At 42.1% G+C, this 14,957-nt stretch overlaps 2 protein-coding genes across 8 annotated transcripts in view; both read left to right on the top strand.

Moving 5' to 3' along the window:
- The window catches only part of LOC105901053 (protein furry homolog), a 71,961-nt gene extending 67,054 nt beyond the window's left edge, over positions 1–4,907 (top strand). For 4 of the 6 annotated variants that reach the window (XM_031571800.2, XM_031571795.2, XM_031571797.2 and 1 more), the window contains exons 59-63: positions 215–298; positions 1,043–1,060; positions 1,884–1,994; positions 2,442–2,644; positions 3,089–4,907. In XM_031571800.2, the coding sequence (XP_031427660.1) occupies positions 215–298; positions 1,043–1,060; positions 1,884–1,994; positions 2,442–2,644; positions 3,089–3,347 (675 nt within the window). In that variant the 3' untranslated portion in view covers positions 3,348–4,907. The remainder of the gene's footprint in view (positions 1–214; positions 299–1,042; positions 1,061–1,883; positions 1,995–2,441; positions 2,645–3,088) is intronic. The other 2 variants (XM_031571796.2, XM_031571801.2) reach the window with 1 other exon arrangement.
- A 7,035-nt stretch (positions 4,908–11,942) lies between these two features.
- LOC116221461 (NEDD4-binding protein 2-like 1) lies at positions 11,943–14,039 on the top strand. Of its 2 annotated transcripts, XM_031571803.2 has the most exons (5): positions 11,944–12,326; positions 12,724–12,842; positions 13,043–13,131; positions 13,543–13,613; positions 13,763–14,039. In XM_031571803.2, exons 1-5 carry the CDS (start codon positions 12,244–12,246, stop codon positions 13,902–13,904), a joined length of 504 nt encoding a protein of 167 aa, XP_031427663.1. In that variant the 5' UTR covers positions 11,944–12,243; the 3' UTR covers positions 13,905–14,039. The 2 variants fall into 2 exon arrangements, with proteins under 2 accessions (XP_031427664.1, XP_031427663.1); XM_031571804.2 differs by lacking the exon at positions 12,724–12,842 and having other exon boundaries at positions 11,943–12,326.
- Positions 14,040–14,957: the final 918 nt, after the last annotated feature.

The following is a 14,957-nucleotide window of genomic DNA, read 5'->3' on the forward strand; positions in this document are numbered from 1 at the left end:
GGTCTCCAGTGGCACAGATGATCATTCGTAACCTTTAAACGGCAGGCATAAGATGCGTTTGTGCTCTGATTAGTATCCACAGTGATAACCGTCACTAAAGAGTGTTGCTTACGTCCATCCCACTCCTTCCAATTCTCTGGTCATAAGTCGGTGTTCCATCCCTTTCACTCACCCCCTCCATCTCTCTCTCCTCTCTACCTCTCCCTTCCCCCAGTGGTTACAAAACTGCAAGGACACATTTCCCAAGTGCTCTGATGATGGGGTCATCACCTGTCAGCCAGGGGACACAGAAGAGAAGGTGAGTCAGTGTGCTTAGACACCAGCGCAGCACAGCGCAGCGCAGCGCAGCATGGTGGAGTTTACTCCACACCTAGTTTACTCCACACCTGGATTACTCCACACCTCATTCCTGCAAGCTAACTCTGCCAAGCTTTTGTCGCTTTTTTGTCGCTTTTGGTCTTTAAAGCTCACTGTACTTGCAGTGTCTGCTACCTCTTGTCAGGTCTAACTGTTCTAAAGCTTTTTCCCCGTTGTAACCGACCAGTACTGTTGCCCTTTAGAATCTTGTCTCATCCAAAAACTAAACAGTGGTCCTTGAAATATATTAAACCACCTCAGTGCATTGACCATGAGTTCCAGTTGGGCATTAGTGAAGAGGATTTTTTGTTGTATTGCCTTAAGACTCTGGAATTATATTTGCCCTCTGGAAAATGACATGCATCAGGAAAATGACTGGACTGAACTACTCAGTAGGGAGAATTTGTACATGCTTCAATTGAATTCCTCTTCCTCTTTCAGTCTCTCTCCAACATCTATTTGATCCTTATGTCTTTCCTATCCTCTGTCATTAACCTTTGTGGAGGTTCAGCACCACTAACCTAGCGTTGTTATGACTGGGTCTGCCTCACTCTTGTATTAATGCTGTGCTCCTGGAGATGGTGGTGCCTGACTAAGTGCATGGGTTTTTCACTGACACTCTCTTTCCCCCTCTCGCCTCTCTCTCTCTTTCTCTCTCTTGTCTTGTGACATGCTTGCTCTGCAGCAAATGGAAACTCTGGCAGTAAGTTCAAACATGTTGAAATGCTTCTCTGACACCTGTTCAGCGTCACAGATTTTAAAGAAGACCTGTTATGCTCTTTTTTTTATGTTCATCATTTTAGTTTTGGGGTCTACTAGAATAGATGTACATGCTTCAGTGTTCTCTATTCTCTATTCGCCCTCTTGTCTGAAACGCTCTATTAGAGTTCCTGTGTCTTGAAGCCCCCCTCACGATGAGCCCAGTGTGCTCTGATTGGTCAGCTAGGCGGGCAATAAGGATTGTGCTACAGGATTGCGTCATTTTGTACCAAAAGGAGAAAGGAGCTGGAAATTTAAACAAGGCATTTCAGGCACCTGAGAAAAGTGGCTTCTGTGGGTGAGAGTTACTCCCTCTGGCTCTGTAACTTTGCAGACCGTTTACAGGCACAAAAAGCTACTACACGCTAAACAGAAGAGAGAAACAAACAGAAATGCATAATAGGTACTCTTTAAATGCCTTTAAAACCTACACATGACTTAGGTTGATAGCTATGAGATGTATGTAATGTAACCAAACATATATGAACCATATGAATTTGCACACAGCATGTGTGTAGCACAGCCTTTGGCCATTATAATGTTTCCAGTGGGTCCTCATGCTCTAAAGCAATGACATCTTTATTGGTTAACCTTTTCTAATCACTTCAGAGATCCCAGGGCCTACTACATGAATAGTCACTTGAGTCACTTGACGTGTTTGGGGCCTGTAAGGGCCCATAGGGGTCTGTTTGTGAGGTGTGGTTTAAGGGCCCATAGGGGTCTGTTTGTGAGGTGTGGTTGCAATCATCTGTTGTGTTCCTCCACAGCAACTGGAGCTCTGCCAGCGGCTCTACAAGCTGCACTTTCAGCTCCTGCTGCTGTTTCAGTCCTACTGCAAACTGATTGGGCAAGTCAGTGCCATCAGCTCTGTGCCTGAGGTAAACACACACACACACACACACACACACACACACACAAACACACAATCACACACACAGATGTCATTTTATGAAAGGTAGCTGTTGAAATCATTATTTTCTAAATAAATAAACCTACAGTTTAGCATGACCCACATCCTGTACACATTTACATTTAATATACAGTTAGGTTCAATTTCACATTTACATTTCACATACAGTTACAGTTAGTCACATTTTTTATCTCAAATGATGCACAACACAATACAAGGACACCGCTTAGGAGCTATTGATGACGCATGTTCGGCAGCTACATGTCTAATAACGCACGAGTAGCAAGTTAACGAGAGCTCTGAACGAGAGCTCCAATTTAAGGCCAGTGACCTACTGACCTACAGTGCCCCCTCACCTACCGTGGTGAGCCTCCATCTCTGAGCCCCAGGCCTAAGCCTCTGTGTTGCCCTGCAGCTGCAGAACATGTCCCGGGAGGTGAACGAGCTGAAGAGCAGCCTGAGGGTGGCAGCGGCCGCCGTGTCTGGAGACCTGGTGTCCCACCACAGGCCCCCGCCCCAGGCCAGCTTCCCCACCACAGAGGCAGCCGTGCAGGCCGTCCTGGAGTGCCTAAAGAACAGCGAGTTCACCACCGCCATCCGATACATCCGCCAGTGCAGGTAAGAGAGTGGTCAGCGCTGCTTATGTGAAGCGGCGTCCTGGTGCTCAACTCTACTAACTCCAAACGGTTTTGAGTGCATTCTTTCTGACTACTAGGAAAACTACTCTCACTGTGATGTGCTGACATTACACTCTAACTCAGTTTTAATGCATCAAACTGCAAAAAAACAGTGTTTCTGTCATGTGTGTTTTGAGTGCGGTTATGTTTCTTCTTTATCTGTATCAGTTCTGCTGTTTTCTCTTGTGAGAGCATATGTGGAGATAATGGAGTAATTAATTTGTTTGCCAAGTCAAGTAACTGACAAAACAGACTGAACAGTCTGAGTTCAATATTTATGATTCATGATTGACAAGGATAAATTCAGCAAAACAATAAACTGAGAAAATAAAACAGATGTTAAAAAGAATGATCTAACCCGGGTCTGTGTCTTCCTCCCTCTAAGACGCACGTGGCCGAATGAGATCTTCGGTGGCAACGCGGAGGACGAGGTGCAGACCCTCCTCAACATCTACTTCCGGCACCAGACCCTGGGCCAGACGGGCACCTTCGCCCTGGTGGGCTCGAGCCAGGACCTGTCCGAGATCTGCGCCAAGCTCATGGAGCTCAACGGCGAGATCCGCGACATGATCCGCATCGCCCAGGGCTACCGGGTGGTCGCCGCCTTCGCCCCCGACTCCAGCGCTTCCGGCGTTAGTCTCTGACACGAGGCGTGCGGCGTCCACTCGCCCCCCCCTCCCTGGCCTGGCCCTCATCCTCCGCTGCTCCCCCCTCCCATGCCCTTCCACCCCCCCTAACACCGACCCCCCTGCTCCACGCGCCCCCATCCTTCCATCCATCTGCTGCCTTCTTCCCTGCCCCGTCCCCTCCACCCTCCACCTCCCTCTCTCTGCCCTGTGTGCCCGGTCCGAGCCAGCAGGGGGCATGGGGGAGCTGCTGCAGCTGCCCCTCTCCGACAGGGTTTCCTCCGACACTGCTCCCCTATGTGGGAAAGTTGGGCCGCGCCGCCATGACTCTGCTCAGACGGGACGAGTTCCTGGAAGCCAAGGCGGCATCCGACTCGGGATGCCAAGCGGGTGGCAGTAGCGGAGAGACTAAACCGTTACTGCTCGACATTTCGGACTGAAGTCATTGAGTCACGTCTTCTATTGCACTAAATCGAGTTTTTCTTTTCTTTTTTTTGCTGTTGTCGTTGCTGTTGCTGTTGATGTCGCCATCGACAATTTCTCCGATTTTGCCATCATTACCATTACATTGAAACATTACAGAAGGCAGGAGTGTCGCGTTTTGCGTCTTTACTACTGAAAAGAAATGCTGCAGACTTTTTGAGGAAATGCCAAAGCCAGAGGGACTGATCTCCCACCATCGTTGACTCTTTGTTGAAACTGTCCTACGGGGAAACGTGCAATGCTACTCTCTTGACGTAAGGCCTTCTACTGTACTTGCTCAGCTCACACGAATGTTGTAGCTTTTTTTTCAAAAACTCCTCCCGGCTTTCACAATAAGGACATGCAGACTGTAACACCATACAGAATATAACCTAAATCCGTATTTTGTTGTTGTGGTGGCTCTGTGTCCAGGCTATGAGCTTATTTGCTTGTGAAACAACTTGTCACCAGTTCATAGGTTCAACACTGTATTGTAACATATCATTTTTTTGTGAATATTCACTCCATGCTACTCGACAATTAGGCTGATATTCAGCATTCATGTCAATATTTGAAAAAGGAATAGGACACATGGATAAGCTATTGTAGAAGTGACTGGATTCAATTGTCATGTCAGTATCCCTTTTTACCCATGTGTTGCTTTCTACTGTATAGTATCTTGCCTCTAGGGTTGTTTTCACAATGTCAAGGAAAATGCATTGAACATAGTTTTATGAGAGACAAAGTTCTATGTTGTGTCAGTTAAAACTGCCAAGCATGCATTGTTGTATTTACAGTCAATTGTATTAGAACTATTTATTAACAAATGCATATTTTAAAGGAGAGAAGATATGTTTGTATAAAAGTACAAAGGGAGATCTCCCCATGCAAGTGTGTAGGAGAGCGTGTGTTTGTGTGTGTGCAAGGGTGTGTGTGTGTGTGTGCATGCAATAAAAAAAATATATATTGCACATTGTACAGCTTCCTTTAGGAAGATTGTATGAGTAGGTTTTTGTGTCATGTAAATAATTTTACAGTTTTGTGAAGTCCTTTGGGTTGGTGATCTGTACATGTCTGAATCACAGTAAAAAAATAAATAAATAAAAAAAAAACATATAATTGTTTTCATGTCTATTTTCATGAGCATTTCATAGCGACCCCATGTTTCAAGTTAAAGTTCCTATCCTTACTAGGCATCAACGAGAGTGGACCCCAGACCATGTCAGAGAGTGTGGGCTGGATGGTCGCCATCTCCACAAAATGGCAGAGGAAAGTGGGTTGTGGAATTATGTAATTAAAGAAAAAGGAGATACAGAATGACCACGCATGTATTTGCCTTTTAAACAGACACATAACATTGTTTTGAAAACCAATAAGGTTTAAATAAAATACTGTATATAAACCAAATCACACAATGACTTTAAATAGCATTAAAACAAATTTTTTTCAGGAACAAAATGATGTAATGTGATAATGGAAAGGAGAAGAGACTAGCTACATCTTAATGAGCATCTTAATGGGTTTCCCTGGCACTGGGGAAAAAAGAGAAGCAAGGTAAAGCCGCTCTATCTCTTACGAATGTGTAGGCTAATTCTAATTCTTTCACATTGTAGCAGGTGTCAGGAGAGCTTCTTGTGAGTAAGACTTTCAGTTTCCTCCATTTTGAGTCCAATTTCTGTATGGACATTGTACGCAAAGAACAAACTTTTAATGGTTTCGACATTTAAAAAAAACGACTGATTTGCACGTTGCCTGACCCAGCCATTATGGTAATCCTGTTGGCAACATGGCACTTTGGCAAACCCTACATTTGTCATTACAGTATGGACTGTCACTTATACTATTTAGATACAGATCAAAATACATCTCTTAGTTTATTTTTAATTTTTATGACTGCCTACAACCCATGTTATAGCATGATATCTAAGTTCAAAGCAAGTGAGAAAAAATGGAAGTAAAAATGTACTTACTACCATTTAGGCCTATTTACTTCTTCAGCATTTCCATTACTTTCTGTCAAATAAGGGCACCTAAGGAGTTGTATGGTGGAGTGAACATCAGTGTTGATGATTATCTAAGCAATGAACTTGGCGAAAAAGAGAGAATCATCCCTAAAACACTTCACAGAGCTCTTTTGTGGTTTGTACTTAAATAAACTTATTTTAGGGTACACTGGGGTGGATCCAATCATCACCGACAACACCAACATGGCCCTTTGGGAAATGTTTCCCTATGTACAGATGGTATGTTCTGATGTGTTTTTGTTTTATTAATTGTATGCACTTTATTGTTAGTTGTTGTTGCTGTGGTAAAATGCCTCAAACTGTCAAACCCACATTCATTGTGCTCCCTGTGGTCTGGATCTGTACCCTCCAGCTGGGCAAGAGGCAAAGTTAATGAATCAGTATAAATTTGTTGTAAAGTGATTGAACCAGCTTGCAACGTGTCTCAACCTCTGAGATCACATTAGCAGAAAGCTAAAGAGACAGTTAGTAAATCAAACTCACTGACCTCTGAAAGGAGGTGAGCAACCTTATGCATTTTAACAAAGGTCAACCTATATTTCTGTACATGGTTAGACTATGTTGTCTGTCGTGGCTGATTTGCAACTCTTTGCAAAAGCAGAACGGGCCAATAAAAACATTCCAGGCTCTTCTTGATAACTTTACTCCACTGGGTTGAAACACTTCCTGACATTCTTATCTCTATCTTCTGTCTATGTTACTCCCCAGAGCTCTCCTACACAAGGGTCAAACTAAGGGCAGGAAATGGTTTTAATGGTGTTAATTATTGTATGACATTGCAAGATGGTTTTGTAGTGGCCACAATGTATGGTGTTGTCGCAACAGTCAGTCAGAAGCTTTCACAAGAGCCGAACACCACAGTGATACTTATACTAACTGGTGTGTGTTTAATGCTAGGGTTTTTGGCTGTGGCTATTCAATTAAATTCTTTGTAACGGAAGGCACTGGCATGTAAGCCTGTCACTAGGTTTTGGAACAATATTTTTGTACCACGTATCGTAACGTATCGTAACGTATCGTAACGTCACAATTATTTTTACAACACCATCATCAGCTGCTGTTACCTGCTCACTGCATGCCACAGCCCCCCCCACCCTCACTACCCTGTGATCCTCCCCTCCCCCCTGCTCTGACCACAGCCAATGTGGCCCCACTCCCTCCAGCTTCCAGCCCTCTGCCATTCTCCACAGCTGCTGCACCCCTCCCCCAGGCGACCACACAGAGCCTTCTCCCTACCATCACGGCGGTTCAGGTCACAGGAGAGCTGAGGAGACTGCGCCCCAGGAAAGCAGCCGGCCCCAATGGAGTCTGTCCAAGACTTCTCAAGGCATGCGCGGTGGAACTGGGTGAGCCTCTGCAGCATATCTTCAACCTGAGCCTCCAACTGGGGAAGGTCCCTGCACTGTGGAAGACATCCTGCCTCATCCCCGTTCCAAAGAAGCCACACCCCAGTGTGCTTAATGACTTCAGGCCAGTCGCCTTAACATCACACATTTCAAAGACCATGGAAAGACTGCTACTTCACATCCTCAGACCCCAGGTACGCCATGCACTCGACCCGCTGCAGTTTGCCTACCAGGAGAAGGTGGGCGTGGAAGATGCCATCGTCTACCTAATGCACAGGGCACACTCTTATCTGGATAAGGGGAAAGGTGCTGTGAGAATCATTGATAGGTGAAAATTCACCCTAGTTACCTCAGGACTCCGGAGCTGCATATAAGTATATTTATTAGACAAACAACAATTGCAATCGGGCTCACTCCCAGCACAAGGCTGAAAGTGAAGCAATGATAAAGACATCGCACAAGGTTTATATAGACAGAAGTTGAGCATTCAGCAGGGAAAACCACGTGGTGGATTTCTGATGTCCGAGGCAAGGATGGAAGTTTTGCAAGGTCGGAAGAAGCACAGTTCGACCCTTCTTATCACTTCTGGTCTAAACATGCTCTTGTACATATGCAGACTAAGTGGCACCTAATATTCTAAGTTACACACACGCAGAAACACAGAAAAGCCATGTTTCTGCTTTCATAAGCACATGATTCATACATTCTTAAGTAATTAACAGTGTTTGCAAATGATCTGCAACAATCATGTTTTTTGATTTCTCTAGTGCCTTTAACACCATCCAGCCCCTCAGACTGAGTGACAAGCTCTTGCAGATGGGTGTGAACGTCCACCTGGTCTCCTGGATCACTGACTATCTGACTGAGAGACCACAGTTTGTCAGACTGAAGGACTGTGTCTCTGAGACTGTGTTGTGCAGCACTGGTGCTCCACAGGGGACTGTGCTCTCACCAGTCCAGTTCACCCTGTACACATCTGACTTCACCTACAACACGGAGTCATGCCACATCCAGAAGTTCTCTGATGACTCTGCTGTTGTGGGATGTATCAGGGATGGACAGGAGGGTGAGTACAGGAGCCTGGTGGATAACTTTGTGCAGTGGTGTAGGAATAACCACCTGCAGCTGAACGCCACTAAGACCAAGGAGAGGGTGGTGGACTTTAGGAGGTCCCAGCCTCCTCTGCTACCAGTCTCCATCGAGGGGGTCAGTGTGGAGGTGGTCAACACCTACAAATACTTAGGTGTTCATATGGACAATAAACTGGACTGGTCAGCCAACGTTGATGCAATCTACAAAAAGGGTCAGAGCCGACTTTACTTCCTGAGGAGGCTGAGGTCCTTCAATGTCTGCAACAAACTCCTGCGCATGTTATACCAGTCTGTTGTTGCCAGGGTCCTCTTTTATGCTGTGGTGTGCTGGGGAGGCAGCATAAAGAAGAGGGATGCAAGGCGACTGGACAGGCTGGTGAGGAGGGCGGGAGCTGTTGGCACTGAACTGGACAGCCTCACTACAGTGGCGGAGAGAAGGACCCTGAGTAGGTTGCTGACCATTTTGGACAATGACCACCACCCACTACACAGTACTCTCAACAAACAGAGGAGCACATTCAGTGGCAGACTCCTGTCACTGTCATGCTCATCAGACAGGCTGAGGAAGTCTTTTGTCCCCAGGGCCATCCAGCTTTTTAATGCCACAGAGAAGGGGAGGGGGAGGGAGATGGACTTCTCTGCATGAGTCTACCTCAGTCTGCCCTCCCCTTCTCATCTCATCTCAGCCCCATGCACAGACTTTACCACTTACATATTCTGCACTACTATCACTTTGCTCTTTGCACTTTCATAACACACACACACACAAACACACACACACACACACACACACACACACACACACAAGCACAAGCACAAGACCACTATCTTGCACTACCCATCCTCTCAAGCACAAGAACATTATTTATATTTTTTGCACTATCCACACCAGCAGCACAAGATCACTTTCCTCCTGGACACAGACACTGTCAAAATCATTGCACATTACAATAGGGTTTCCTGTATCTGGAAACACTCTGTGTGAAAATGTTCTCCCTATGTGTATGTATATATGTTCTCCCTATGTGTATGTATATGTGATTTATGTATGTATGTCGGTGAGGTGTATAAGTGTATATGTGTATAAGCTACTGGATGACCTAAATTTCCCTCGGGATTAATAAAGTATCCATCTATCTATATATCTATCGACCTATCTATTTTGTTGTCTGATAATTGTATTTTTATGGTATCATATTTTGATACCATAAAACCATTTTGGTATTTTGATTTTCACTCTATAAAATGTATTTTTTTGGAGGTGCAGCGGTCATGTCCCATTTGGAAAGCTGGCGTATATGAAGAGTTCATATATGAAGAGTTCATACCAGCGTGTAACACCCATCTCCGATATCTTCACTGATGAAAGATCTCAAAAGAAGTGGAGGTCCAGTCGTGAAATGATAGACAATTGTATAAGTTGTCGCGCACAAGCGTTTAAGAGATAAACAGTATGGATCTCCTGTTGATATGTTGAATAAACCGCTTATTGCCTCACAACTGGCTGGAGTTCTTGATCCTCAAAGTCTTAGGTCACTTAAAAATTCAAACAACTTCACTGGTGTGCTGTGTTAAACTCAAATGGCAGGTATTTTAGTAAATTAGTAATAAGGACATAATCTAAAACATAATTAAATAATAATAATAAAGATAATAATATTTGCTGTTCTTCTTATTATTATAGTTTACACTTTTTATGTATAGGTTTTAGATAGATATTGTTAGATTCCGGTGTTTTTCTCAAAATTGTTGTTTGTTGTTTTGCATTGTGTTTCTAAACTGAGCTATACTAAAAATAAATATGGCTATTTCCCGGAACAGAAGCCTTGACTTTCAGATGACACTGGAGCAACATTTTAAGACATTTGTTGATTAACATAGAGAGTAAAATCAAATCAGAGTGGTTGAATATAGAAATTGAAAATAGAAAAGCCTTTATTGTCATTGTATTCGCAATGTAATCGTAATGGAATTTTCGAGTGCTGCTCCTGTTGGTGCGACGAGGGACAACATATAACACAACAACATATAACACAACAAATAAAATAAATACAGAAACTGCATAACTCTGTAAGCAAACTAATGTGGGTGAAATGTGGGGGGAAGGGGGGATTTGATGTGCCGTGAAACCAGTTTCTCAAAGCACTTCATGATTACAGGTGTAAGTGCAATCGGTATATAGTCATTCAAGCTGTTGATGGCTGGTTTCTTAGGGACGGGGATTATGGTAGCTGATTTTAGGCAGGGTGGGATGGTGGCTAGAGTAAGATAAAGGTTAAAGATCTTAGTGAAGACCCCAGCGAGTTGGTTGGCACAGGCATTGAGTACCTTTTCAGATACTTTGTAAGGGCCAGCGGCTTTCCTTGTTCTCACTGATTTGAGCACAAGGTATATAATAGATAGAGTTCAGAGACTTCAGTGCCATCAGATCTAAAGTGTTGGTTGAGCAGTTTCCAGCTCATTGCTTCAGATGTCCTTGCAATGGCTCTGTGATGTTCAGTGTTTATCTCCTGATGACTCTCTCAGTTATACCCTATAGAAGACAATTAACCTCTCTCAACAACCAACCCCAGTTTAGTGTGATTTGGTTTAGAATAAGTAAGGACCTACTGAGAACTATTTTATCTTGAGCTAAAAACAGTCCCCACCACACAGGCAGCCGTGCTGATCATACTGGAGTGTCCAACAAAGAGTGTATGAAGCCAGATCCACTGCAGAAAGTGTGGTTCACTGCTGACATGCATGACTAAATGGAACTCTGAGTGACCCTGAACCTGCAGAGAAACCCTGTGATGATGTGCTTTGGTGAGGTGAGGGGGTGAGATAGATTTCAAGTTACAAGTTACAAGATACAAGTCTTTTATTGTCAGATGCACAGAATGACACAGGGTCAGACTGGGCACTAAAATTCTTAGGACAAGGCACCAAACAACAACCTACCATAGCATAACATAGCAAACATAATATAACATAACATAACATGACATACACTCTGTACAAGTACTCTGAACATAATTTACATGTAATAACATATAATAACCTTACTAAATATACAAGATAAATATACAATACAATATGCTAAAACATATACCAACCTATACATATAATACTAACATATATACATATAACATATAATACACATATAGTAACATATAATAAACTAAACTACAGACAAATGGGAGTAGCAGGTAGTGCAATAATTCTGATAAATATGTATTGTCGTATAAGAGACAGTATGTAAGTGTAAGTAGCAGTGATTTGAAAGTGACAGTGTATGTAAGTGACGAGTGCAAAAGTGTCGATAGTGTGTCGATATTGTGTCAATGTCCATGGTTCACCTGGTCCTTTTGGCCTAATTCATTTTCCCTTCTACATTTGCAATGTAACTTTTCATTGGTACTAAAGGCACATTCTGTAGAGTAGTTTAATACACCAAATAAACTGCCCAGAGTTAATTATTTATTTTACTAATGATTTAGTGAATGCAATGATCACTTTTGATACATGAATGTCATGTACAGCAATGGTACATATGTGACTTTTCGAAAGTTCAATTTTAATTTAGAATAAAATATGTATTTCTAATCTGTCACTATCTGTGATACTCATCAACATCAACAAGCCAGTGGAAACAGTGTGGGCATTTTCATAGCAATCTTTGACATTTGTTGTAATACAGTTACTTTCCACTAACGGCACAAAGGACAGACAGTTGTAGGTAAGGCAGTGTAAAGGCTCATGTAGTCATAGAAGAAGGAGGGTAATTTAACTACATAATTGGTAAAAAGCTGAAATAGAGTATACAATGTCACATGGACATAGACAAATTTCAAGAAAATGTAAACAGGAAAAGTCAGAACATGTTACATCGAGTTTAGCAACTTGATGAATCCAATCACACATTGGACATGACGGTCTTGCAACGACAAATGTGTGCCACGCCCACGCCACGATCAAAAATGTGTCGAGAAGAAAACTTGTTGAAAGGAAGATGGGGAGGAAGAAATACCATCGTAAAAATACCCTTTACATCCTCAGGGGTTTACCTGGCACAAAAAGATCACGCAAAGCAAGGTAAAGAAAAACAGGTGCTATTTGACCAAACTGTATGAATGATTCTTTCAGATCGACGCAGGTGAGGTAAACCTTAAGTTTTGTGACCATCGTCTACTCAAAATTCTGACACGATAAAGTGAGAGGAATGCTTTGCACGTCGCCTTTTCGAAGCAGAATAAGGTTTAACCATGTCGGTATATTGGCAACCCTCATTACATTACAGATTGTTAACCTCATTAAGATACAGATGAAACCATAACTATATGAACTTTAAACTATATATTATGAACCTTTGTGTTTTAGTACCAAACACAACCTCGGTTAGTACGTGTGACGTCAGGAAAATTAAAGTCAAACTTGTGGTACACAGTATGTTGTCTTCTTTTGCGTTTATATAATCTTTTTGTCATGTAAGAAACATTCAGGATAAGTGTGGAGGAAAAATCATCCGTGCTACCGATTATTTCCGCGATTATCATGGCTTCATTGGTCCTAAACAACGTAACGACTCACACATATGGGCACGGTGGAGAGGTAATCCAATTACAAAAAAAACATAGTCTGTATGCAGATGATCTTATTTATATATGTATTTGTTTGTTTGTTTGTTTATTAATTTAAATAACATTAGACCTATCTTGTTTGTTGGTGGCAGTCCAGTCTACATGCATTTTCTTGCATATAGAAATACTTATTTAGTTGTGCTTAAAATACACATTATGACAATCTGACAGCTCTACAAGCCATGGACCAAGGGGTGGACCCAATCATCATTGACAATACCAACGTGTCGCTCTGGGAGATGTATCCATATGTCCTAATGGTATGTTCTGATGATCAGCATTGTATGTGTTCTTACTCTCAATGCTGCAAGACATTTCCTCTTGTATGATTTGAAAGATTACTTAACAGTACACATCACGCTATTCAGACAATCCACGTACCACTTATTAAGCTGTTGTTACTTAAAATAATATGTTACTGGTTCTACGTAACCTACATTTATCACGGTCAGTTAAGTAGACTAGCTCATGTCACAAACTCAACTCATGGCTGAGCTACATAGAGACAGTTAATCAATCAAATTTACCTAACCCAGTATAGAGATGAGCCATGGCTTATATATCTGAACAGAGGCCTACACACACTACACAAAAATCAGTTTGAACAGTGACAACCTTTTACTAAGAGGCTAAAATCATGTGTCTTGATTTATTGCATTTTGAATTGGTAGGGTTTTCACCGTGGCTACTGGATTGAATTAATTGAAATGCCCCGTGATGCTACTCTTGGGAGGTTATACTGGTATGTGAGCCCATGTCTCACCACATGATCCTAAAACCATATTTTTGTACAGTTTGTATCAGAACACCAGTTCAGATATTTGCTAATTTGATATTTTGATGTTATACTTTGGTAGTGTATTTACTCACACTATAAAATGTACTCTTCAGGAATTGTCGAGGTGAAATCTCATTTACAAAGCTGGAAAGCATGAGTGCGCGATACCAGGAAGCAAGTAACATCTTCGACATCCTGAATGACGAGTATTCACAAGAGAACTGGGAGAATGAAATGATAGACAACGACTGGTGACCCTCCAGTGTGGCATGTGTGTGCCGTTCCCTCCTTGAGGGGGAATTGTTATTATTGGAATGAAAAAGGAATTGTCAGAAAGTCATGCATCATTCATACTCATCATTCAATAAATTCTGATACTTTGTGAGCCTATGCATACTGTTATCCATATTTTTTTTTTTACATGTGTTCATGTGTGTTGTAATCAGAAGTGCAGAGCCACCATACATCGCAGCGGAGTTTGTCATAGACATGTATTTAAGAGAGAAGACCTGCTGGCTCAAAGTTAGGGCCGATGAGCTTTGGATCATAAAACACCGGTGAACCTTTAGTTTTGAGCCAGCTGTTTACGGAACATTCCAGGCTCTTCTTGCGAACGTTTGCTATACTTTACACACGTTTTAAACACAGAGTGCACATGATCTTATTCATTTCAGTAGTTTGTCACTACCATGGAGATTCTACTGATTTTTTATTTTCTTCACACACAGATTATTGAGTTTTCATTCACATGTTTTCCACCACAGCTGAAATTATTAACAAGAGTCACAGTACCTAGGTAAGTGATGCTACCGCAATGCATGACTAGGATTAGTTTCAAACCAAAACTTTATACATGACGAAAAGCTATAGAAGACTTTAGGTATACCTGGCAAATCACAAGCTGTAGAAGAACTGTCACAATGTTTTTATCAATTGTTGAAGTTGATATAATATACAGGGACAAAGTACATCTCAAACACCTCAATGTGTGAAGAAAAGAAGGAATAAATGCCAAACCCCAAAGTCAAGGAAATAAAAGTGGAAAAAAATGAAAAAAAAACAACCTGTCTTGGAGTAGCAAAGATTACAAACACCACAGTACAAGCAATGTTCCCAAACAATATTGATTATTAGTGCTTCGTTTTTAGAATAATATTTCAGCTGCTCACAATATACTTATATTACAAACCATTTATGCGGTAATACACAATCAACTTTCATGTGAATATGTACATATGAATTTCATGATGTAGTGTTTAGCTCTGATGTACTCTGATGTAGTGATCCTTAGGGTACAACGATATTAGC

This window comes from Clupea harengus, chromosome 8 (assembly GCF_900700415.2).
Source record: "Clupea harengus chromosome 8, Ch_v2.0.2, whole genome shotgun sequence".
Classification (NCBI taxonomy): domain Eukaryota; kingdom Metazoa; phylum Chordata; class Actinopteri; order Clupeiformes; family Clupeidae; genus Clupea; species Clupea harengus.